Genomic DNA, 24,807 nt, shown 5'->3' with positions numbered 1-24,807 from the left:
CAGAAAGAAAAAATACATTGCCCCTTTTTTTTGTTTATTCTTTTTTTTCTGATAGCTTATTAATTTTACTCTTTTGTACTCACTTAAAATGTGTTTTTACATTCACTTTTGAGTGCCTGTGGTCTCACTCATTCACGCTTTCAACAATGTGTTTTCTGTCTTCATTTCAGTGTCTTTGCCTCTAGACCTTCCCTGAAAGAGTAAGATAAACCCTGGTCAGTTGTACGGTAATGACAGTGAGGTTAGCATTATGCTTGACCACTTGAACCCCATATGGCTGAGCCGAGTCCCTCAGGACTGTATACTAGTGTATTTTCCCCTCAATACCAATGCAGGGGTGTAAGTGGTTAAAGAACACTTCACCCATTTTGGACATATCTTCATAACTGATCCTCACCAATCCTCATTATAAGTCAAGACGGCAGCATTTCTGTATAAGTAAGTACCAGCTCTTACTGTATGCCTTCACTTAAAGGCCTGTTCATGCCGTCTCCGACCACCGAACCTTTCGTCTGAAAGGTCCGGTTCAACAACAAAAAGACGTCACTCGCATCTTCTGGGAAGCATTACCCCGGATTAGAGTTCGGAAAGCTGCACGTTGGAAAGTCGGAACTCTCAGAAGAAAAGTTCGGTAGTCGGAGACAGTATGGACATTTTAAGTAGTCTGGGGGGGCCATATGACACCAGGATATTTGTCCAAAAAAGTTTGAGAAACACTCCCTTAGCAATATTTCTGAAGGGGAAATTAAACACTTTATCAGGGAAAAATCTCCAAATGTTTTGTTTAGTATTTTGTGTGATTCCCACTGAAGCAAAGTGGTCTCAGACACTGTAAGTTAGTGTAATAGCATTTAAGACTTTCAAGACAAGTTTGGTTTGACAAAGAAGTTACTGCAGAAACAAGACAAAATGACATGATCTTTAAGCGTTGCTGTAAATAACGTTTAAGCAATGTTTGAATGAAACAGGCTTCATTCTGTGGGTTAGTAGAAAGTTATGGAATAATATGGTACCAACAAAAAAACATTCTTTAAAATTGTCCTTGAAAATGCCATTCTTATGCACCCCATGCAATTCCTGGAGAAGTTATTATAGTTCTTCAATAATAATTCATTATTAACCAGTGATGATTTTGACAAATACTGATTTGTCAAAATCACAATCCTGAACAATCAGGATTTGACAGTACTGTACATGAGCAGCCAGAGGCAGGAGCAGGGACGTGCAGAGAATGTTAGAGAGGCAGGGGCTGACATTTCTAAAAGGGCGTTTTGGTGAAAATATCGAAAATAGCAGACCTTCAAGGTCACGCTTGGAGGTCGGCTATTTTCGGTGCTTGATACCACACTGAACTAAACATAATCAAGTCAATACTGGAGATGTGGCGTAACGGCATGGATTTCTACACAGAGAGGGTAATTATTTGAACATAAGATGCTGCATTCAAGTTCAGGAGAGTTTGGACAAGGCAATGCTCTTGAATGCTGCTGTCAGGTATGGCATGGAGAGAGGGCATTTGCATTTCTTTCACCATAGTGAAAACTGCATTCATGGTCTGGAGAGGGCACTTTTTACAGACAGATGAAAGGGCAGTGGCTCACGCCCCCTTTGATGCCTATGTGTGCATGCGCCTGCGCGGGAGAGGCGGACAGAGCATTGTCACCCGCGTGGCTCAGTTGGCGCGACAGCCTCGGATCATCAGCTTAATTTATTCAAGTCATAGTGTTCAATACAATTCCATTTAGTTTTTGTCATAATAGTCATCTGAAATCTTTTCAAGTATTAATTGAGTAAATATCACAAGATGTTAGTCGACTAAATCTACATTTGATCTAGTCAACTAGAATGTATTTTCGCAGGCCTTGATGTTCGCTAGATGTAGTGGAGTAGAAGTAAAAGTACTGGGAATTGGAAATACTCAAAGCAAATAGCAAAAACTTGACTTAAGTACGTAGTCAGTAAATATACTTTCCACCACAGATTTTTAGTTTTAGCGGAGGAAATGAACACTGCTATGAAGCTCACCCTCGCCATATGTGCGCGCCCAAAACTTGAGCAGCTCATCAATGAGGATGACGGGGAAGGACAGCTTGAGGACCATCATCCACTGTTCCACATTTAAATGTTCGAGCTTAAAGATCATCTGCAGGGGAGAATACATCAAGCATTAAGGTATCTACAGGAGATTAAAGCAAAAATAAAGGTTCACGACAGAAAGAAAACCTAGTACTGTAGATGGTGTCTCAGTGCACAGCTTGAATGGAGGGTGTGTGTGGGAGGCAGCACTTTAGGCTATGGGTTCTCTCACGTATCTATAGCAACACTGCTGTTATTGGTCATGTCATGAGTACATTAGCCAATGAGCTGCCAGCCGCAATGAGCCGAGGGTTTTTCTTCTAGACAAGACTGTCACACAAAAACCTTGTGTACGTAGTACGTACTACATACAGTACTACTGTTTGTTGTACGGTAGATCTTATATTTTCAGAAAGAAATTGGAAAATTGTGAACATTTCAGAATGATTTTGAACAACACAAATCCCAGGCACAAATGTCGTAGCCAAATGCATAATCTATTTGGAGGTCCTTGGCATGAAAACATTTGAGAACTAATCAATGAATAAAAGTAAATAGAGGGATAGTGTGATGTAGAGATGGGAGGTGAATGATGTGTGGAGGACAGTGGCTGCAGTGCAGTTCAGGACAACAGACTCACGGGCAAGGGGTCGACGTAGATGATCATGAAGTGGAGGGACATGGAGAGCGTCATGGCACCCAACAGCCACATGTTGCACCATGGGGGCATGCGCACAAGGGACTGGTTCTCTGACAAGCTGGGGGTAGTGTTGATGGGAGAGGGGGTACATACATATGAGATTTCCGCCCGACAGTGACGATACAGCAAATATCGATTATTTTATTTGATTACTTTTTAAATAATCGGCTAAAATTATAGCCCAATTAACGACTTAAGCCCTATTCTATACAGTGTCGGCAAAAATATCTGGTGTACAGCGATAATGTTACAGAGCCGACCGTGGTCAAAGAAGTACTAGTTTACCTAAGTGGTTAGAATTGAACACATACCAAAGGGGTACAGAGACAGCATGTGACAGCTGAAGATGACATGGGCGAAGTGACTAATGAATCATGGGCTTTTGATCAACTGATGTCACTGAACCACTGAGGTGTCACCATTCCATATGATACATTTACATCCTTTATACCACGGTTTCCCAAACAGTGAGTCAGGGGCCAATTTCTATGGGTCACGACTTGATTAAAAAAATCCTGTGGGCGTCTTTAGAGCGGATCTGAGTGACGCAGAATATTCCGCGATTTTTCAAAGGAAAAACACTCAGAATCATGCAGAGAATGAGTTAAAACAAACAAACTTCCATGAATAAAAAAGTTATAAATAATAATTAAGATCTACAAGCTCGCAACGCCGTACAAAAAGCGTTGCGTGCTTGTAGATCTGCTATTTTTACTAGTTTGTGTCCGGGGAAATGTCTAATCTCTCTTTTGGGTCTCGAACTGAAAGATTTGAGAACCACTGCCATATACAATGGATCCTGGTTCCAGCCAGGTTGGTCCGTTAACCACGTAATATGGTTCTCAACCTTTACTTAAAAGAGATACCTCAAATTTGAACTTAAGTATAACACTTGAGTAAATGTACTTTTAGCACCACTGTGTAACAGCGTGGCCAGTAGACAATAGACAGACCTGTTGAGAGCGTTGGCCATCTCGATGGTGACCAGCACAGACAGAGCCATGGTCATGGGCGGGCAGGCTTCAAACACCGAACACTCCACCCCCACAAAGTCCTCGTTGTCCTCGGTACACTTCATGAAGTGAGACTGACAGGGAGCATGGAGACACATGTCAATTTCACTTGTGTTTAAACCGCCAACAGATCAGGTGGGCACTAGGGACATGTGGGCACCTCGATGTAAAATTGGCTGTTTCGTCCGAAATGTTAACAAATAAAATATTTGAAAAATGGTCTTAAATAAAAGAAAAAATGCATGATTACATGCTTAAGCATTCGAGTTTGAAAAAAAAAGAATAGTGTGTAAAAATTAAAGCAGCAGATGCCATAGCACCCCAAATCATCACTGAATGCAGAAACTTCACACTGGACTTCAAGCAACTCTGACTTCAGCAGGTTGACATTTCTGTATTAGAAATCCTTGTTTTGAGTGGTCTTGTGTAATATTGTAAAATGTTGATATGGATTTTGTTTATCTGTATGCCATAAAAATACAAATTAAAACCAAACAAGATTTTGAATACTTTACTGCATGCACAATGTATGTAGAATATACGAAAGTTTAAAATCTTTAATTAAATCACGAAAAATAATGAACTTAAAAAAATCTCTCCACCTGACCTGTGTCCTATAATCTATTCTACAGTATGAGACTGATAGGGAGGATGGAGATGGAGACATGTCAATAACCCTGGTGTATAAACTACAACTTACAGACAGGTCCACACGATACATTCTCAGAACATTCATTGCGATCATCAGGTCGCAAGTTACTTTGAAAAGCTCCACCGGCTGTCTGTCCGTCACGTCACATCACACTTCTGCCCCTACTCTTATCTCTGCCACCGTTGGCCCTATCGATGCCAAACTTTGCACACACACCTCTTGGATGGCAAATCACAACCTCCAGCCCTGATTTCTCACATGGCCCTCTTCTAGTGCCATCAAAGTATTTGTTATTCTGCCCGACTCAGTTTGTAATGTATGGATCCTTATTGCCTCTCTGTCGAGATCCCAACCTATTTGTCATTAATGCGTGAATGGATTAGTGAATTTAAGTATGTATGTAGACCCCTAGATTGGAACGGACTCAGACTCTCTGTATTTAGATGTACTTATTGACTCATGTGTATAATTAATTTTGAAGGATTCAACTATGAATGATATTATCTTTGCACTTGATTGTAATAGTTGATTGGGAGTTGTTAGCTATATTATGGACAGAGGAAGTTGTCTCCTCGACGGACACTATAAATATATGGCACTTCCCATGCCCCCAGCATGCAACGCTGATGAAGGCTTAACGCCGAAACGCGTCCGTTTGTTGCTACTCTGCAGCTTACTATGCCGACCTTATGAAATAAAAAAAGTGCCTTAAAAGGACTGTTCCGTGAGTGCTGGTGTTCTCTTTGAGAATCCTCTTCTGGTGCCACCATCAGGCCAATTTTTGCTAAACACATTTTTTGACACTGCTACAGATTTTGGCCTAAAATCACACAAAGCGGTACACAGTATCTCTACAGTCATGTCATCAACATGGATCTGTCCCATTTCCCATATTCCCTCCTGATTGGCTACGATTGCCTTCTAAAGTTTGTGTATGCGACACGATGTCGCTTATCTCCTGATTAGGGAGTCTAAAGGCCCATTCCCACTGGGCCAGATAACAGATTAAAAAATCTCTTTCTCCAGATGAAAAAAATCTCTTTCTCCATTCAAGTTGATGGTAAGATACAGATAAAAACATTAAATAAAATCTGTCGCATATTATTTTTCATCTGTATCTTACCATCCACTTGAATGGAGAAAGAGATTTTTTTATATGGATAAAGAGATTGTTTTATCTGTTATCTGGCCCAGTGGGAATGGGCCTTTACTGGTATTAATTCATTTTAACATATTATTCTATTCTTCTACACAATGAAATTAGAAGGTCCCACTGAACTGAAGTGTTCTTAAGCAAAATACGCCACCCCCCCCTAAACTGCTCTTTAAGGGTCACCTAGAAGACTCGAAAAGTGATACTTGTATATAAACATTTCTGGTATAGAATAATAAAGTCAACTCAATGTACTTGAGTAAAAGTACAAAAGTATTAGCATCAAGATGTGCTTAAACTAACTCATTGTGCAGAATGTCCCATTTCAAATTTTCAGATGTCTGAAATATACGTAAAAGTATTGGAAATACTCAAGTAAGATACAAATATCTCAAACTTGCAAGTACAGTACTTAAGTAAATGTACTTAGTTGTGTGAATGGAGTGGAGAGAGTGAGGTGAGCACTGACCAGCTGGTAGAAGGACACCATGGGGCCTTCGTCACAGTAGATGAACCACCAGGCAGCAGCTGCCACAGTCGCAGCGCCCACATAACCTGAAGCAATCACAAAGACACAAGTGGTGGTGGTGGTGGTGGTGGTGGTGGTGGTGGGGGGGGGGGGGGGGGTGGGGGGGGGGGGGGGGGGGGGGGGGTAAGTGGGACTGAGTTACTAGGGCCCAAGGTGGAGGGGCCTTAATTATGTTATACTTTAGCTATTGAAAAAGAGCAGATATACAAGCTCACAGCACTGCAAGCTTGTAGATCTGCTATTTTTGAAAAGTCGTGAAAATGTCGTGCAAGTCTTTGAACATTTGTAACTCAAACTTTGCGTCTGGGGGGTCCCTGGAACTAAATATTTTGAGTGTGGGGGGGGGGGGGGGTCCATTTAAAAAAAATAGCAGATCTATATCTGCTATTTTTCAATAGTTAAAGCACAAAATAATGTGTAATAATGCATTCCCAGTCGCGGCCTGTAAAGGTTGAGAACCACTGGATTAGATGGATCAGTTGGATTGAGCACCCCCTGTACCTCCGATGGCCATGTATCTGAAGAAGAGCCAGCCAGAGATGAGGGGCTCCTTGGGGGAGCGGGGGGGCTTGCCCATGATGTCCAGGTCGGGGGGGTTGAAGCCCAGGGCGGTAGCGGGCAGACCGTCCGTCACCAGGTTCACCCACAGCAGCTGCACGGGGATCAGAGCTTCAGGGAGACCCAGGGCAGCTGTAAGGAAGATGCTGAGAGAGAGAGAGAGAGAGAGAGAGAGAGAGAGAGAGAGAGAGAGAGAGAGAGACGGACAAATAGAAAGATTAGAGAAGGATTTCAAATGGAACACAACCACCTTAGAGCAGGGGTCTTCAACGTTTTCAGGCCAAGGACCCCTTAGTTGAGAGAGAGATGAAGCACAACCTGTTCATAGATTCCATATTGTTTCATCGTTTGACAGCACAATCATCAGTGTATTGTGGATTCATTTCGATTTGTGTTTTCAGGTATTTAACTACTTGAACCGTCAATACTTAATAAACTTGACCTTTCACTTTGTACTTAGTCTGCTCTTGTTCCCCATAACACCAAAGACTAAAACTGAATGCCCGCTGTACATTATGAAATGTAACAATTTTCGGACGCATGAGGTTTTCCCTACCGACCATCATATGGGCGGCCACATGACGACACTCACCAGACCACCATGCCCACGTTGGAGGAGATGAGGTCGCTATATTCCGTGGTTCCCAATCCTTTTAGCTCAAGACCCAAAGACAAATTAGATGCTTGCTGATCTACAAGCGATGAGTTGTGAGCTTGTAGATCAGCTATTTCTCGGCAAAGAGATTTGATAGAGAGTGAAAAAGGTTATTTCCAGGTCTGTTTTACCAATTATAGAGGGTCTAAATGGTACCGGATATGCGGCTCGGCAAATAAAAAGGTGAATTTATCCCTGTGCATGACGGAGCATAATTTTACGATACATTTAAATCTCCACGATGTGATTATCGTGATCTTTAATCAGGATAAACGATAACGACTATGGTCCCATCCCTAGCTACATGGAGACACTCACCCAGAGGCGTCAATTGGGTATGGCAAGGTATGGCACGGCACCTGCCATACTTTGGCTACAGGAGAAAAAAGAAAAAAAAATCTACTTCTTAAAAAAAAATCATCATGCCTGTTGCTAAGGTATGGCAACATGACTGGTGTCTTAGCTTTTGCAAGACACTTGCAAGACACTTAGCTTTTGCTGAACTGAGGCCACTGGCGCCACTCACCAGACCACCTCGCCCACGTTGGAGGAGATGAGGTAGCGGATGAACTGCTTCATGTTGTTGTAGATGGCTCTGCCCTCCTCCACGGCGGACACGATGGAAGCAAAGTTATCGTCGGCCAGGACCATCTCAGAGGCAGACTTGGCAACGGCAGTGCCAGAGCCCATGGCGATGCCAATCTCAGCCTTCTTCAAAGCTGGGGCATCGTTCACTCCGTCTCCGGTCTGGAGGGGGGGGGGGGGTAACCGCCATTAGAAGAGTGATGATAACACATTTTATTACACGGCTTGGTTGAATGCTTGATTCTGATTGGTCAATAGCTGAAATCAACGGTGTGTTATCTCTTGATAACAGGCCGCTCCGCTCTATAACAGACCGATGCCTAATCAACGGCTCAGAACACCTGCTGCACTGTGTGAATTCTGTGCCATATCCAACATGAAATACATGCAAACAAACACACAGTGTCATCTACAACTAAACGTTGCTCTCAAGAATGTTTAAAAAATATATTTGAAGTGAGAAATACTGTATGATACAGTTTCAGAAAATGGATTCTATTTGATCAACGCTGTGTTGCAGCGCAACACATGTGGAATACCTTCACTACTGTAAGCCAGGAAATACTTCAAATTATTAATGTATTTATCAAGTAGCCGTGTAATAAGCGATAATTAGTGATAAAATCCCTTCAGGCTGATATGGCACCTCCGCTGTCGCGTCGGAGCCATATCAGCCTGTCTGGGTTTTGACCGATAATGACCGCTGAGACAGACGTTATCCTGTACACGTGGTGTAAAAAGTACTCAAATGTAAAAAAAAGTAATAGAATCAATACTGCAACGTGGAAATACTCTGTTAGGGCATGGTCACACCAAACTAATATTCTACCTATGAGGGAGGATTCTGCCAATGCATTTCAATGGGAATGGAGCGGTTTGCTGCAGAATCCACTCTCATAGGTAGAATATTATTCCTTAAAAGTAAAAGTCCGGAATTCAAAATGTACTTGAGTAAAAGTACAAAAGTATTGGCATCAGAATGTGCTTAAAAAGTCAAAATACTCATTATCCCATTCCAAGTTTTCAAATGTATAACAATCTTTTGAAAATAGCCGATCTACAAGCTTACCATGCGTCGCTATTTTCAAATGGGCGAAATGGGATTGAGTGGTTAATGGATGTTTTGTAATAATGATCAAAATCTACAAAGTAACTACGACTTGAGTATGTGTAGGGGATGTGACGATAATTGTTATTGTCGTTTATCTTGAGGGGAAAAAAACACTTGCAATAATCGTATCGTGGATTTGAAAATATATGAATATGGACGCTAGGATTCAAGTGGTTAATATAAAAAAAAACACAAATTCACAAATCACACAAAGATTTGGAGGACCCCCTGTAGTAACTCTGAGGACCCCCTGTTGAAGTCCCCTGCTTTACACCACTGCTTCTCACCATGGCGGTGATCTCGTCAAAGCCTTGCAGCAACTCCACGATCTTGGACTTGTGGGAGGGCTCCACGCGGGCGTAGCATGCCGCCCTCATGACGGCCTTCTTCTGCTCGTGCAGCGTCAGGTCGTCGAACTCGCGACCGGTGTAGGCCCTGCCCGTGACGTCCTCGTCCTCGCCGAAGATGCCGATGCGACGGCAGATGGCCACGGCCGTGCCCTTGTTGTCGCCTGCATGCATGGTTGGACACAACAGAGGTCCAGAGGACCGGGGTCATCGCCATGCCGGCTTGTGGTGGACATTTTGGCCAAAATTACATAAAAAATTATTGGACAATAATATCATCAGAAACACAGAGCTAGCCCTGAATGACCATAACAGGTCTGTAACTCAGAGAGTAAAGCATTACTGTTCAGTAGGCCTAATTGGGTCTTGTGATCTTGTGATTTGCCACGGGCAAGACCAAGTCTTTGACAGGGACACATATCGATGACCCCTGCAAAGGTCTCACTTAACCCATTAAGACCTGAGGTTGACTTGATTCTACAAATGTCTTTTAAATCCTAACCGTTTTCTGAAAATTCGAATCCATCAGACCCCCAGAACCAAAGATTTTAGTTAAAAATGATCGGTTTAAAATATATACAGTATATTCAAAGATTTTCGTGATTCTTCTATAAATTGATGTACTATGAGCTGCTATTCGAATAGCTAATGTTTAAGGGATAGTTCACCCAAAAATATATATTTTTTTTTCTATCGATTACTCACCCCACGAAGACTTGAATTCATGGAGATATGGATATGGATATATATTTTTTAGTTTTTGTTTCATTCCTAAGCCAATAATTTGAGGTGGCTCCCACAAAGTTGATTGGCTCCCACAAAGTTTCCCAAGGGAGTTGGCTTGGAAAAACGTCAGAGGTGATAGTAGACACCTTTATGGACATTGAAGAAAGCTATTGGTAAGCATTTAGTTCCCAGATTGGTCAAAGACTCTGCAAACTTTCCCTAACTAATTGACTTGATTGTGCTTAGTTCTGTGTGGTATCACACACCGAAAATAACCGACCTCCAAGCTCACAATGTGGTGTGCTTGCGTTGTGAGCTTGGGGGTCTGCTATTTTCAATATTTCCTCCAAAAGGCCCTTTTAGAAATTTCAGCCCCTGCCTCTCTAACATTCTCTGCACGTCCCTGTCATGTACTGACCAGTGATCATGATGACCCGGATGCCAGCAGCCCTGCACAGCTCGATGGAGCCCATCACCTCCTTGCGAGGGGGGTCCAGCATGCCCACGCAGCCCACAAAGGTCAGGTCCGTCTGGAGGACACAAGCAATAGAGATTACAGTCCGTCTGTCAGAACAACTCATGAATGGATAAACGCGGTGGTTCCCAAAAAGTGGGTCACTCATGGACCTACTGTAGCTCTTTATGGGTCATGACTTCCCATTTTCTTTTCCTGCATTTAAAAATATATCTCCACCACAAAATCTGCTTGCCAAATTAACTGTACCATGCATTATTTTAAACATTGTCACACAAAATTAGAGAAATTAACAGATCTACAAGCGCACGGCAGCATCGCAATGCAACAAGTCGCCTATAATGTAACATCTTGCAAGACTGGTTTGATCAAACGTCAATCTCTGATTCAAACACGGCAACATGATGTACTGCAGAATGGATAGATAGATAAGATAGATAAGATAAGATAGATACGGAAAACGATGGGATTGAAATTATGTTTGTTAAAACAATACGGAAGATATGGGTAATTCTGCTTGAGTGTCCCATATTCAGACACCCATGATCTTTCAGTAAGCACTTATTTTTTGAAATCTGAACGTTTGTTTAGCCTGCTGCCACAATTTGGCTAAACTACTCAACATCAGGTTGTCGTATGAAAGGGCTACTAGTAACTAAACTTTCTAATAAATGTAGTGGAGAAAAAAGCACAATATTTGGATCCAAGGTGTTGTGAAGTAGAAGTAAAAGCACCGTATTGGCGTAAAATTGTAAAATACTCAATTAAAGCAAAAAAACACCTCAAAAGTGTTCTTGCAAGTACAGTGCTTAAGTACACGTACTTATAGTTACTTTCTGCCACTCGCTGGCTCACCTCGTAGTCGATGAACTTGGTAGCGTCCTCCAGGTTCATCTCCTCTTTCTTCAGAGGGGAGTCGCGGGTGGCCAGGGCGAGGCAGCGCAGCGTGTCGCGGCCCGTGCCCCACTCCTTGATCACCGCCATGATGCTGTCTTTGACGGGGCCGCTCAGGGGCACGCGGGTGGTGCCCACGCGCACGTAGGCACAGCGGTCAATCACACCCTCTGGAGCTCCCTGTGGGGGAACACACACACACAGTGATCCATCCATCCATCCATCTGCTCAACATTTTGTTTTGTCTTTTGTTGAGTCTAAAAAACTGTGATTTCTAAATCGTTTTATTTGTGAGCAAAGCCAGGGGAAGCCCCTGGCTCCTCGACCACCTCCAGGCTCCGTCGGGGGGGCGGCGCCGCCGCCGGCCTGCCCCACCGAGAGCCACTCTCTTCCCCATACACGAGATGGCTCGGGTGCCCCCCAAATCCTGGTTCTTTTTCCCCTCCGAGAGGGGAGAGGGGGGAGAGACCCAGCCGAGCAACTTTCACTTTGTATCTGTTCACCTGACCATTTTGTTCTCAAAGTGAGGAGTGCTCAGGGATCCTTGGGGGAGGGGGACACACACAAAAATCCATTTATATGTTGGCTATTCAAAGATCTACAAGCTCACAGAACGTCACTTCATACCGTGCTGCGAGCTTGTATATCGAAAAATATATTCGAAATCTTAATATATTCGAAATATAAAAATATATCTTATATTAGAAAAATATTGAAAACTTTATATAATAATTTGTATTTTTATTTTTTATTTCTTTTCTTTTCTTTCCTTTTTTAACATAATAAATCTTCTCTGGGGGTCCCCGGCGCACAAAACCTTTTCAGATGGGGAGGTCTGCGGGCAAATACAATATCGATTTGGGACGGTTCTTTCTTGACTTGGGGAAAAAGAGTTTCAGAACCACTGCTCCAGACAACATAATGTATGATAATACTAGCTGGAGGCCTCAGTCTGACCTTGATGAACATCTTGTTCCCCACAGGGGCCTTGGCCGCCTTGGCGGGGCTGCAGTACACCGACATGGACTTCCTGTCTCTGGAGAACTCCAGCGTGAACTCCTTCTTCATCAGCTGCTTGACCACCTGTTGAGGAGAGAGGGAATGGACATGTACACATACATAGGGATGGGACGATAAGCGATATTATTGTTTATCGTGCTAAAAAACACTCACGATAATCGTATGGTGGAGATTTGATTTAACGTGACATTAGTATACTGTCAGAGTTAAGGAAAGATCCTGAAATGTAAAAGTTTGAGAACCACTGGTGTAGAAACACTCTTTAAGTTTGCCCCCGGCATTCTCTTGCATGGTGGACTCACCGTGCAGCAGGCGCTGGCTCTCTCCACCTTGGACAAGCCCCTCACTTCTGAGTTGAACACGTTCATCTTCTCCACCAGGCAGCTCAGAGCGGTCTCTGTGGCCTCGCCCACCTTCTCATAGATGCCCTTAGCCTGCGCCGGGAGGGAGGGAGGAGATGGACAGAGGGAGGAGATGGACAGAACTTGAACGAGGCGTGACATGCACAAAAAAAAGGGTAAATCAGGCTGATTAGCTAATATGATTGATGATGTTAAGTTGAGCATATTCCCAACGTTACATCATCAATCATATTAGCCAATCAAATACATTACTTGTACCGATATTGTCAGGTTATCCCTTGTTGTGGGGGAGGGGCAGAGTTGAGCGTGCATCATATTCTGAATCTGCGCCACAGAAAGCTGACCGCAGTGATGATGTGAATTCTGATAAAATTTTTAACTAACAGTTGCAGCAGGTGTAAAAATTATAAAAATTCTGCAACTTCATGGCATATTTCCGTGCTTTGGACATTTTTACCGGCTATGTCCAGCTGTCTACTACTACACCCACTGGATGCTTCAAAAAGCGTTTTTTCTTTATATGTTTATTTGACAGGGAAAATACAAACAATTTATCAAGTTATAAAAACATACAAAATATATATTTTTATTGGATCCGAGCAGTGCTGGTATCCTGTGTTCAAGTCAATATGACTTGAAAACAGGATATTTGTACAGTCCCTGTCAAATAAACATATAAAAATAATAATAATAATAATAATTTGAATATTATTCGAACCCCCCCCCCCCATATTCAAGGAATATTCAAAATTGGAATATTTCTGTAGCAGTCCTAGTGCGTGCTGACCTCGTTGTAGTCCAGAGAGGAGTCGTTGCACAGAGCACAGATGGTGGCCAGCTCCACCAGGCCATCGTACTGGCCACACTTCACAGAGCCACCGTTCCTGGTGCTGAGAGGACGATAGTGACAGGTCAGAGTGGTCAGTGTGGTCAGAGTGTGGTGAGAGTCATCAGTATGGTCAAAGTGGTCAGTGTGGATGATGATGATGTGGTCAGTGTGGACAGCTCACGAACAGCTCATTAGCCCCTGCTCTCGTGCACAATTAGAATAAAAACAAATGTAATATTGGCTATGTATCGGGGATGCATCCTGGGGAAATATCTGGCAGTGTGTGACCCCTTGTCGGTGATCTGTCGTCGGTGATCAATCTTGTCGGTGAAAACCACAACGAGCCGATTTCAAGAAAGTCACTCGTGCACTCGTGTGTGAAATACTCTAATGCTCTGATGAGTCGCCGACCACGCAATATCGTACAGTGTGTTTGAGCCCTTAGTCTCTTCACAGTCACCACTCACCAGCCAACACAGGGAGGAGGATGAATGAACAGAAACAGCCCTCCCAAAACAACAAGTTTGGGGATCTGTTGGGAACTGAATGATCATATGAATCTGTCTATATATCCTGCTGGCAGGCGTCATTGGCATGGCCAGGCACTAGGGCATTAACGGACAAGTCGACTCAGTCGACTTCATTACACAAGTCGACTCCCACCAGACAAAGTCGAAGTTGAAAAAAAAAAAAAAATTAGGATTGCTTATTGTCAAGGACAGAATGATCCAATATTACAGTGGTTCTCAACCTTTTCAGGCCACGACATATCATATTTTAACTGGGTTACATTTGGTATAACACGGTTCTATTGTGAAAATAGCAGATCTACATGCTCACAACGCCTCGCGATGCGAGGCGTTGTGAGCCTGTAGATGCGCCTGTCCACAGGGTAGCAGCCGGAAAGGGAAAGTGTGATTCTTTATTGTGTTACATTAGCAATTTTTTAGCTGAATGTAACTGTGGAAATCAGATAAAAACATGTGAGCGTGCATGAGGGTCCGAGCACTGCCCTCTCTGCTGTAAACGACTTCCCATGGCTGTGCGTGCGTGTGTGTGTGTGTGTGTGCGTGACAGTCAAGTGGTCCCAGAACCTACACTTCTCCCTCGGGGGTGTACTTGGAGCCAGAGATGTCGAACTGTCCCAGACTGACACTGTCGCCATCCACTTTGTCAATGATGAACATCTGTAGTGATCATACGAAGAGAAACACATAAAATAAATGTTGTTTAACCCATTTAACCACTCCGTTGTTCAAAACATTTGAAAGATTATAATCTATTTGTGATGGCCACACCAGCAGACACACTAAAACATGGAGGACACTTTTTTGGTTCAATTAATTTAGTTTATATTTATTTCCAGCACTAGCATAAAGAACTACACACAACACGGTTAAAATGACATACTGCAGGGGTCTTCAAAGGGGGTCCGGAACCCCAAGGGGGTCCACAGAGTTACTACAGGGGGTCCTCCGAATCTTCAAATCCTTTTTATATTAACAACCTGAAGCCTAGTGTCCATATTCTGAGAACAGTAGTTGTGAGCTTGTAGATCGGCTATTTTTGGCAAAAAGGTTTGGGGAAAAAGGAGAAAAAGAGGGGAAAAAGAGATGACTATGTACAGAGTAAAAGGTCAAGTTTATTAGAGAGATTTATAAGCCTGGTTGTTGCATGTTTTGTAATAACTATTAGAATCTACAAAGTAGACTAACTGGTAACTAAAGTTTTCAAATAATTGTAGTGGAGTAAAGTATCGTATCGGAAATCGGAAATACTCAAGTAAAGTACTGAAAATTGGCCTGTGCCTAGGGCCCAGTTTGACATTAATACAGCCCTTTTTTCTCTTATCCCTTTAGCATCACTTTTGACAGTACTAACAAAATGTACGGTTAACTAACTTGATAAAAGTATTCAATCAAGCTATCAATCAATCAATCAGCACACATCGGCTGCATATTAGCCGATACCAATGTCGTCCAAAAATTCGAACGATGGCTAATATCAGCCAGAGTGATATCTTGGCCTGGCCCTTCGGCCATTTAAAAAAAGACGATGTACAAGCTCTCAACGCTTGCTCATGATGCAATGCATTGTGAGCTTGTGGAGCTGCTATTTTGGTACTTTAAGTACATTTGAGAACTTTTTCCACCACTGGTGGCAAGCGTGCCAGTCTTACCATGGTGACACACATCTGGTGAGTGTGCCAGTCTTACCTTGGTGACACACATCTGGTGAGCGTGCCAGTCTTACCTTGGTGACACACATCTGGTTGGTGGTGAGTGTGCCAGTCTTACCTTGGTGACACACATCTGGTTGGTGGTGAGTGTGCCAGTCTTACCTTGGTGACACACATCTGGTTGGTGGTGAGTGTGCCAGTCTTACCTTGGTGACACACATCTGGTTGGTGGTGAGCGTTCCAGTCTTGTCAGAGCAGATGACCGAGGTGCAGCCCAGCGTCTCCACGGAGGGCAGACTCCTCACGATGGCGTTCTTCTTGGCCATGCGGCGGGTTCCCAGGGCCAGGCAGGTGGTGATGACGGCAGGCAGACCTGACACAAGTAGGGAGCTCACAGTCAGGGCTAACCTATGAGCCCTCCCAAAACGGAGCGACGTGGAATATTTTATGACTTTTCAAAGGTTAGTGAAGATCTCTGAAAGTGTGGCAGGGAACGACGAAAAACAATGTTGGCGGACAAAACCGGGAAAGCATCCATGTCATTTTAGATTTTAGCGTTGGCTATTAAAAATAGCAGATGTACAAGCTCACAGCGCGGCACGAGCTTGTACACCTGCTATTTTAGATCTTTTGAGCGGTGCCAGCCACTCCACCACACATGTATCCCTGTTTCTCTATATGTCTGTCCATGTGTATGTATGAGTATGGCCTCAACAGCTGCAATAGAGGGTATGCGCATGCATGAAGTGAATGGCAAATCGAGTGGCAAAGTAGGTGGCAAAGTGAGTTTAACTTTGTTTAATGCAATCAGAGAGGACTTTTTGCAGAAACTCACAAATGGCAAGAAACCACTCCATTCCAATTGAAAAGCAGAATCCACCTTCAAATGTAGATGTAATCTTCAAAGTCGGAGAAGGTCATAAAAATAGCAAAAATAGCTGATCTACAAGCTCAATGTTCTGCAAATCCCCCAAAAATCTACTGTCAGGACATGTGAAGTTTTGAAATGGCACATCGGTATGTAGTCGGCCTCAGGTCTTATGATTAGTTGGATTGTTAATGGTTGCCTATAACCCCTACCCTCGGGGATGGCGGCCACAGCCAAGGCCACAGCGATCTTGAAGTAGTAGATGGCACCACGGAACCAGGAGCCGCCGTGCACGGGGTCGTTGAAGTGACCGATGTTGATCATCCAAACGGCCACGCAGATGAGGGAGATGACCTGCAGACGCACAAACATAGGCAACGCTGTCAGCTACTTCCTGTCCAGTGGTGGAAAAAGTACTCACATTTTGTACTCAAGTAAAAGTATCAATACTGCCCTGTAGATGTACTCTGTTAGGGTGCCCACACATCAAAATACCTAGAGTGGAATCCGCCAATGCATTTCAATGAGAATGGAGCGTTTTTTGCAGAAATCCTCTACTGGCAAAAAACACTCCATTCTCATTGAAATGCATTGGCGGATTCCACTCTAGGTATTTTGGTGTGAGGGCACCCTTACAAGTAAATGTCCAGAATTCAAAATGTACTTGAGTAAAAGTATGAAAGTATTTGCATCAAAATGTACTTAAAGTACTAAAAGTAAAAGTACTAAAAGTTTCAAAATAGCAGATCTACAAGCTCACAACGTGTCGCGATGCGACGCGCTGTGAGCTTATAGATTGGCTAGCCAAGGTATAAAATGGGGCTAAAGTGGGTTAATGTGTGTTTTATGATATTAGAATTTACACCTGCAAAGTAACTAGTAACTAAAGTTTTCAAATAAATGTAGAGGAGTAGAAGTAAAAGTATTGGAAATTGGAAATACTCAAGTAAAGTACAAATACTGCAACATTGTACTTAAGTACAGTACTTACGTAAATGTACTTAGTTACTTTCCACCACTGTTCCTGTCAACTACTTCCTTCCTTCGGGGGCCCACTGGTGGGCCGTAAGGATATTGCAAGTGAGCCCCCAAATAATTGGCAAAACACAGTGACAGAGTTGAATGCTAATATGACTTTAATATATATTTTTGAGCGGTGCTAACCGCTCCTACATCTGGCTTTGTGTGTACCGGTATATAGGCATGGGCATTTCGCTTAACACCCAAGGGGCCAAACTCGTTCAGTAACGAGATAAGGCCACTGGAGGTCGCTGTGCCAAAAGGAGTTGTCTCATTCAGGAACGAGACAAAGGGTTAACTGTGCAGCGTGCTGCTGCGCGCATGTTGTGTAGTCTGTGAAAGACCCTGGTCCATACGTCATAACGTGGCTCGCAAAGAGACAAGATGGATGGTCTAGGCTGCATTGATTTCTATTCTATGCTGAAACATAAAAAGGGCTTTATCTATGAATAAGGTGCAAAGAACGCCAGGGAAGCAGAGATCTGCCTTAGTTTCGCGAGCGTTTGTAAACAAATGGATTATCCTCCTCAATCGTCAGTGGACACTCATGTGCACACGCACAAAGCTTCCGAGGCTCTTCAAAATTAAAGCGTAAGTGAACGACGGCAGCAGCAACAGCTAGAAATGTTAGAAACCTTGGCTTCCCATGTGTTAATGAAATTAACTCATAAAAAGCACCGCTAAGTTCACACTAGGTGTTATTTATTAAAGTATCTAAAAAAAAGGTAATGGAACCTGGAAAAGGTAATTGTTATACCAATACAGAACATAGGAACTTAAAGAATTCTTATTATTATTTATTCTTATTTGTATAGCATTTTCCAAAAACAACATACAGCAAAGCATAAAACATTATGATAATATCAATATAAAAGAGTGTAATATCACAAAACACTTCACACAATTATGAGAAACATTTGGCGTAAAGATATGTTACACAGCTACTGTTTGCTTGTACCACATATACAGTCCTTAGTCTCATATTCAGTAGTAAACATTTACAAATGTCAATAAACAGTACAGACAGTTGTTTGTCTTTGCCATAATTTGAAGTGAATTTATTGCGACCAAAGGTCGCATTGTACCCTGAAAAACCTTGTCGCTTGTCTGACCTTCTGTCCGTCCGTACAGGAAGTGATGTCACGTGACATCACTTTTATGCCCATATATGAGTCATTCTGTACCACTGTATCTGTATCACTGTGACTCACTGTCACTCTGTGCCACATCACTGCTCTGAAGTTGATTGCATGGCAAAGTGAAAGTTGATCACAGTGATGTGGTACAGAATGACTCATATATGGGCATAAAAGGGATATCAAGTGACATTGTACAAAAAATGGAGGCCGAAAATGAGAATGTTAGGGTACCCCCTTATGCCCATATATGGAGATTCCTATATTGTCAATATTAAGAACATTATTATGGCCCATATATGGAGATCCACAGGCATCAAACCAAGGCCCTAACTCACCAAGGCCCTGCTTGGCATTACTAATTAACGTACGTTTTTTTTATGCCCATCTCCATGTATGGGCATAACATATATTGTAGGTACTGTATATGGATAAATATCCCACAACCTTAATTAGAATCGCCCCGTGTGTGTGTGTGTGTGTGTGTGTGTTTCCATCTGTAACTCCACGTTCAGCAGTTGTTCAATTGTCTAAAAAACATAATACAAAAATCAATAACGCATGTACCTTGCCCAACATCAACTTTATCACCTTCAAATGTGTCTCTACTTCTCATAATCCCCAAATGTTTAAAATATTTCCCCAAATTTTGGCCTGTAGGCGGCTTTGTCCTGTGATGCGATTTACATCACAAATGGGCGTCGACAAGCAGCGCACTCCCAGTCCGGGGGCACTTCCAGAGAGAGCAACATCACAGTCTGTCTGCTTCACACCAAGGGGGACTAACAGGCACACACACAAAGGGGCCAGGCCCCCGCAGGGGGCTGTAGGCTAGTTATTATTAATAAAGGATACAATAAAATAAAAAGTCCATATGTATGGTCATTCCCAGAATTGGCGCGACCTCGCCCTTTAGGTCGGAAGTCACCCTGAGGTGTCTTACTGGTTTTATATTATCTTATTGTTGCATCAATCTACAATGTTTGCATAAAAGTCTCTATTTACTTCTGTGTGCAGAATCTTGGTTTACAGTTAGGGCTGTGGTGCTGGCATCATCACTGAGGTTGTCCCGCTGGGTGGAGCCCATGCCACAGTGTTCCATGTGGCTACCGCTGGCGCTTAAGCTCAGACCTGTGAGCCCCCCCACACTGGCCCCATCTCCCAGGCACGGGTTGTTGAGACGAGTCTCAGCCACTTAAGTTGTGTCCATTGCGGCTGCTCCGCTGCCCACATTCATGTCATTTTCATCGTCAAAACCACCACAGTATACGTATGCCAGCATGATGGGCACACCAATACCGACAGTGACTGCGGCAACAACAGGTGAAACGATCACAGACAAGGTCACCCAACGGGCTATCAACAGGTTCCTCTTGTGTTTGGAGATGTCCTTCCCCTCAGAGAGAGTATGGATCCTTCTGCCCACGTAGACTGGGAAGCCGATGATCATGGCAGGGATGGCGATGCCAGCAATAAGTGCGATGCCCGCGGGGGCTCCCACCAACGTGCCCAGCTTCCACAGAATCTTTTTTTTCCTGCTCCATGGCTTCTTGCCCCATAGGGTACAGCCTGATAGACTCATGTAGTGCAGGTCAGAGATCTCCTTCATGCAGAGCCAGCAGAACTCACAGCCGCAGACGGCGCAGGTCATGTGATTACAGCTCCCATCGTTCATCTTGATGATGTAGGCAGCACAGCGAGGACACGTCTTGATGTCATCAGCTGCGGCTCCACTCTCCTGGCTGTCGCTGCAGAGACGGAGGCTCTGGGCCCCCTGCTGCTGTGCTGCATCACACGTCTGGTTGGGATGCCACAGCTGCCTGCAGTGGTAGCAGAACTCTGTGCCACAGCCCTTGCGTCCGCATGTGATCTTTGGACGGCTGGCACAGCCGAAGGCAATGACTGCGTACCCACAGTCTGGTGCGGGGCACCAGCGGCAGTCAGGATCAGCCGCCAGCCACCTCCTCAACATGAACTCCTCGTATTTCTCCATGAGGGCCCGGTCACCCAGGATCCTCCGGATATCGTGGGGGTTGAAGCGCTCCGAGCACTCAGGGCAGCTGATGTCGATGCGAGACTCTGAGATCTCAATGTGCAAGTACTGGCGCAGGCAGTCGGCACACGAGCGGTGGTGGCAAGTCATGATGTCCGGGAAACGGTCCCTTGCGGCACGCAAGGGACCGTTTCCCGGACATCATGACTTGCCACCACCGCAATGCCACCCATTATCAGAGGTATGTTGGTAGGTAAATTGATACAGTAAGTGCTATGTGCTAAGGTTGATTCTGAAAGGGTCAGTCTTCATGGAGTTAGGGAGTGAGAGTGTGGTCTCTTTATGCCCTTCCTCTGAGCTGGTCGAGTCATCCTGGTGATGTCATAATGAGTCCGCCATAGCCATATATGGAGATCCGGATGATGTAGAGTTGATGATATCAGTGTTGGTCAGCTCCATATATGGAGTTCCATGTGATGAACCAGTCAGCTCCATATACAGTATGGAGATCTATGTGTTGTTCCAACTAGGAAGGTAATTGATGACATCAGGGATCTCCATATATGGGCATGGATATCCAGGTGATGATTGTCAGCAGTCACCAATGTGATGTCAGGACAGTTATAGATATTGAGGCGTTACGGAAGGACGGACTGACGGAGAGGATGTGATGGTTTTCATAGTAAACTTTGACTTACGGTTGCAATAAGGTCTCGGCCGAAATGACCTCTCAGACAGGTGGCTGGCATCTCCCTTAGACATAAGGAGTGAAGTTCAGTCACCTGGCAGAGACTAGTCACTTTAGGTGGTTTGGGCAACGGATGCATCCCGAGCGTCTTTCTAGGAAGGTCCTCTATGCACATCCCACTGGGAGGAGACCCCGTGGGACAAATAGGCCTACTTCAACATTTTACTTAGTGCAGGTACTTAAAGGGATATTTCACTTTCAAAACATCTTTTGGTAATTTAATCATCTAATCAGGCTTTTGGGAAAACCCAGGACAGTTTTTGAATTACTTGATTCAATATTTAGATATTTGATATTCATTCAACTCATTTTAACCATGATAGATTTTTTCGATAACTATTTTCATTTATTTGTAATAGTTCGAAATCGAAAAAACATGGCATGCTCACGTATTCGGATGGTGTCAGGAGTCACCAGAAAAAATCACGGGTGTTTTAATTCAATCTATTATGGTTAAAATGGAGTATGATGTTACAATGGGTTTGTATAGGAAGGGGGCAAATAGGGGAAAATTAATATCAAGTATCTAAATACTGAATTAAGCAATTCAAAAACTTTCCTGTGTGTTCCCAAAAGCCTGATTAGACGATAAAATGACCAAAAGTATTTTTGAAAGTGAAATATCCCATTAAGTAAATGTAGCCTACTTTAGTTACTTTCCGCCCCTGCCCTCAGACCCACCTTGGAGAGCTGCTCTCCGAACTCGTCCAGTTTCGCCTGCAGAGGGGTCTTCTCCTGCTCCGTGGCGGCCATCTGGTCACGGATCTTACCAATCTCCGTGGAGACGCCGGTTGCCACGGCGATGCCAGTCGCCCTGCCGGCAGAGACGTTGGTTCCCTGAAAGGAGGAGGAGGAGGCGGTACCGTCAGGCACAACCATGTGGAGATGTAACAGTTGTTTACTCCATTCATTCACTGAAATGAATGAGCGTGATCACAAGTGTTTTACAACAGGGGTTCTCAAACTCAAAAGTCAAGAACCCCAATAGGTACAAGAAAACATAACTAGACACCATAAGGGTCTTAAAAAACCCTGAAAACCTGTCGCTCGGGTGCTGGAGGAGCCTCTCATCTGCCCTACTAATGGAGGCTATGGAGGATGAGAGGGGATGTGTGTGTGGTGGACGGACTGGGGGACTCACAGAGAACAACATGTTCTTCTTGTCCTGGTTGACGGCTCGGGGGTCCGGGACAGGGTCTGTGTGTTTGATCACACTGACAGACTCACCTAGAGGAGACACCATGATGGGACACATGATTATCATCTCTGTCTGGGGGGACACCTCGTATGTCCAAAAACTGGTACAAATTCAAAAGCACCAAAGGCAGCAGATACTAGTGGCAAAAAAAAATAACTTCTGGGAACTCTGAGCCTTTTCGAGCTAATCTGCTACTATTGGTGCTTTTGTGCGACGCTGTAGTGTGATCATTTTGTTTTTTAGTTTTGTTTTCGTCACTTCTCTCCATGCTAAATGTCATGTAATTGCTCAAAACCTGCAAATTCCATGGCATGTCATAGCAAAGAATATATCGTCTGTTGGGTGGAAAAAAGAAAGAAGTTGCTTTTCAGTATTTCAAATTCAAATAAAGAAATGGCAAAAGTAGCAGATCTACAAGCTCGGCTTGTGGATCTGCTACGCTTGATGCTTTTGTGTGACACCATATTGATCATTCCACTCATTTACAAAAGAGTGGAATATTCTGACAAAAAATTGGAATATAGAGATAAGAGGTTTCTGCCCAACAGCGACGTCATGCCAAATGTTTTCCCCCAGAATAGGGATTCAAGTGATTAGTGAAGTATATCATTATAATCATCAACACAGTATGTAGAAATTACTTTTAAGTACAGTAAGTACAGTACAATTTTGAGGTATTTGTACTTTACTTGACAAGCTCACAATGCAATTGTGAGCTTGTATATCAGCTATTTTCAAAATAATCTTTATACATTTGAAAAATTGAAACGAGAAATTCTACTTTCTACTTTTGGCGCTTTAAGTACATTTTGACGCCAACGATAAAGTTTGAAATTCAGACTTTTACTTGTAACAGCGTTCCCACATTGCAGCAATGATACTTTTTACTTGTGTAAAAAGTGCGAGCCCTTCTTCCACCACTGCTCATTCATGTCAGCAGCACAGAGTGGACACAGAGAGGACACAGCGAGACCCACCAGTGAGGATGGACTGGTCGATGCGGAGGGTGGTAGATTTGATAGAGATGAGCCTGATGTCAGCTGGCACTTTGTCACCAACTAGAGAACACGAACACGAACACACACACACACACACACACACACACACACACACACACACACACACACACACACACACACACACACACACACACACACACACACACACACACACACACACACACACACACACACACACACACACACACACACACACGTCAACTTTCAACTGCACAATGCATTTCTTTTTCTGTCTACACCAAACCCCTTCACCCCCCACACAAATTGCAGATCCACAAGCTCACCGTTGTGAGGGAAGTTGGGGGCTACAATATGTACTGATCTTTGGCCGTGTAACGCTGTCAGATATAAATACATACAGTACATGTGTTGAGCAACAATGACTACTACTACAAAGACACAGAGGTATCATGGAGGCATTGTAATGTGGAGGTGTGTGTATGGGGGGGGGGGGGGGGGGGGGTGATGGACAGTGTTGTTGCTGAAAGCCGATACCACTTTGAGGGAGACCTTGGGGAAAGTATGAAATGAACAGCTGTACATAGAGAGAAAAAGAGAGAGAGGGGGGGGGGAAGAGCGAGAGAGAGAAAGAGGGGGAGAGAATAGGAAGAGAAAGAGAGAGGGAAAGAGAGAGAGGGAAAGAGAGAGAGAGGGAAAGATGGAGAGAGACAGGTTCACACGGATATTATATGTATTTATATTCGAGCTCACTTCTTTTTCTTCACAGTGAGTTGCACCTCTCCTCCTCCTATGTGATTGCCATAAAAGGACGCATGTTCATCCTCAAGGACACTGGATGTAACCCCCCCTCTCCTCTCCCCCTTCCCCCTGACACACACACACACACACAGCTCTTACCGCACACCTCCACCAAGTCACCGGGTACGATCAACCGGGCTTTGATCGGCTGCACGCTCTTCCTGTCCGCCCGGTAAACCTTCCCCATCTCAGGCTCATACTC

General features: G+C 43.8%; 2 protein-coding genes across 2 annotated transcripts; both read right to left on the bottom strand.

Annotated features, from left to right (window-relative positions):
- Positions 1-57: 57 nt before the first annotated feature.
- On the bottom strand, positions 58-24,807 carry LOC308282563 (sarcoplasmic/endoplasmic reticulum calcium ATPase 1-like). Its single transcript, XM_080722949.1, has 20 exons — positions 24,705-24,807; positions 23,805-23,885; positions 22,771-22,856; positions 22,311-22,466; positions 16,945-17,086; positions 16,071-16,237; positions 14,784-14,872; positions 13,644-13,746; positions 12,797-12,928; positions 12,432-12,557; positions 11,436-11,654; positions 10,524-10,635; positions 9,320-9,543; positions 7,863-8,083; positions 6,625-6,827; positions 6,064-6,149; positions 3,730-3,863; positions 2,717-2,834; positions 2,026-2,143; positions 58-192 (listed from the first exon to the last, which is right to left on the bottom strand). The coding sequence occupies exons 1-20, from the start codon at positions 24,790-24,792 to the stop codon at positions 182-184; spliced, it is 2,616 nt and encodes an 871-aa protein (XP_080579075.1). The 5' UTR covers positions 24,793-24,807; the 3' UTR covers positions 58-181.
- Positions 19,886-21,058, bottom strand: LOC308284103 (E3 ubiquitin-protein ligase RNF19A-like; the record flags this gene model as incomplete). Its single annotated transcript, XM_080724642.1, is given in 2 exon segments — positions 19,886-20,083; positions 20,087-21,058. Coding segments are annotated over 2 exon segments (1,170 nt in total), but the record flags the coding sequence as incomplete, so codon positions are not given.

This window comes from Nannobrachium achirus, assembly GCF_963921795.1.
Source record: "Nannobrachium achirus genome assembly, chromosome: 4".
Taxonomy (NCBI): Eukaryota; Metazoa; Chordata; class Actinopteri; order Myctophiformes; family Myctophidae; genus Nannobrachium; species Nannobrachium achirus.
Note: the sequence above shows the minus strand (reverse complement) of the source record. Positions and strands in the feature narration are given on the sequence as shown.

Coding starts and splice junctions, on each gene's coding strand:
- LOC308282563 (XM_080722949.1), bottom strand. CDS start 24,792: ATGGGGAAGGTTTACCGGGCGGACAGGAAGAGCGTGCAGCCGATCAAA. Junction 8,084..9,319: donor TTGACGAGATCACCGCCATG/GTGAGAAGCAGT, acceptor CCCCCCCTCCAG/ACCGGAGACGGAGTGAACGA. Junction 2,835..3,729: donor ATGGCCAACGCTCTCAACAG/GTCTGTCTATTG, acceptor CACTACCCCCAG/CTTGTCAGAGAACCAGTCCC.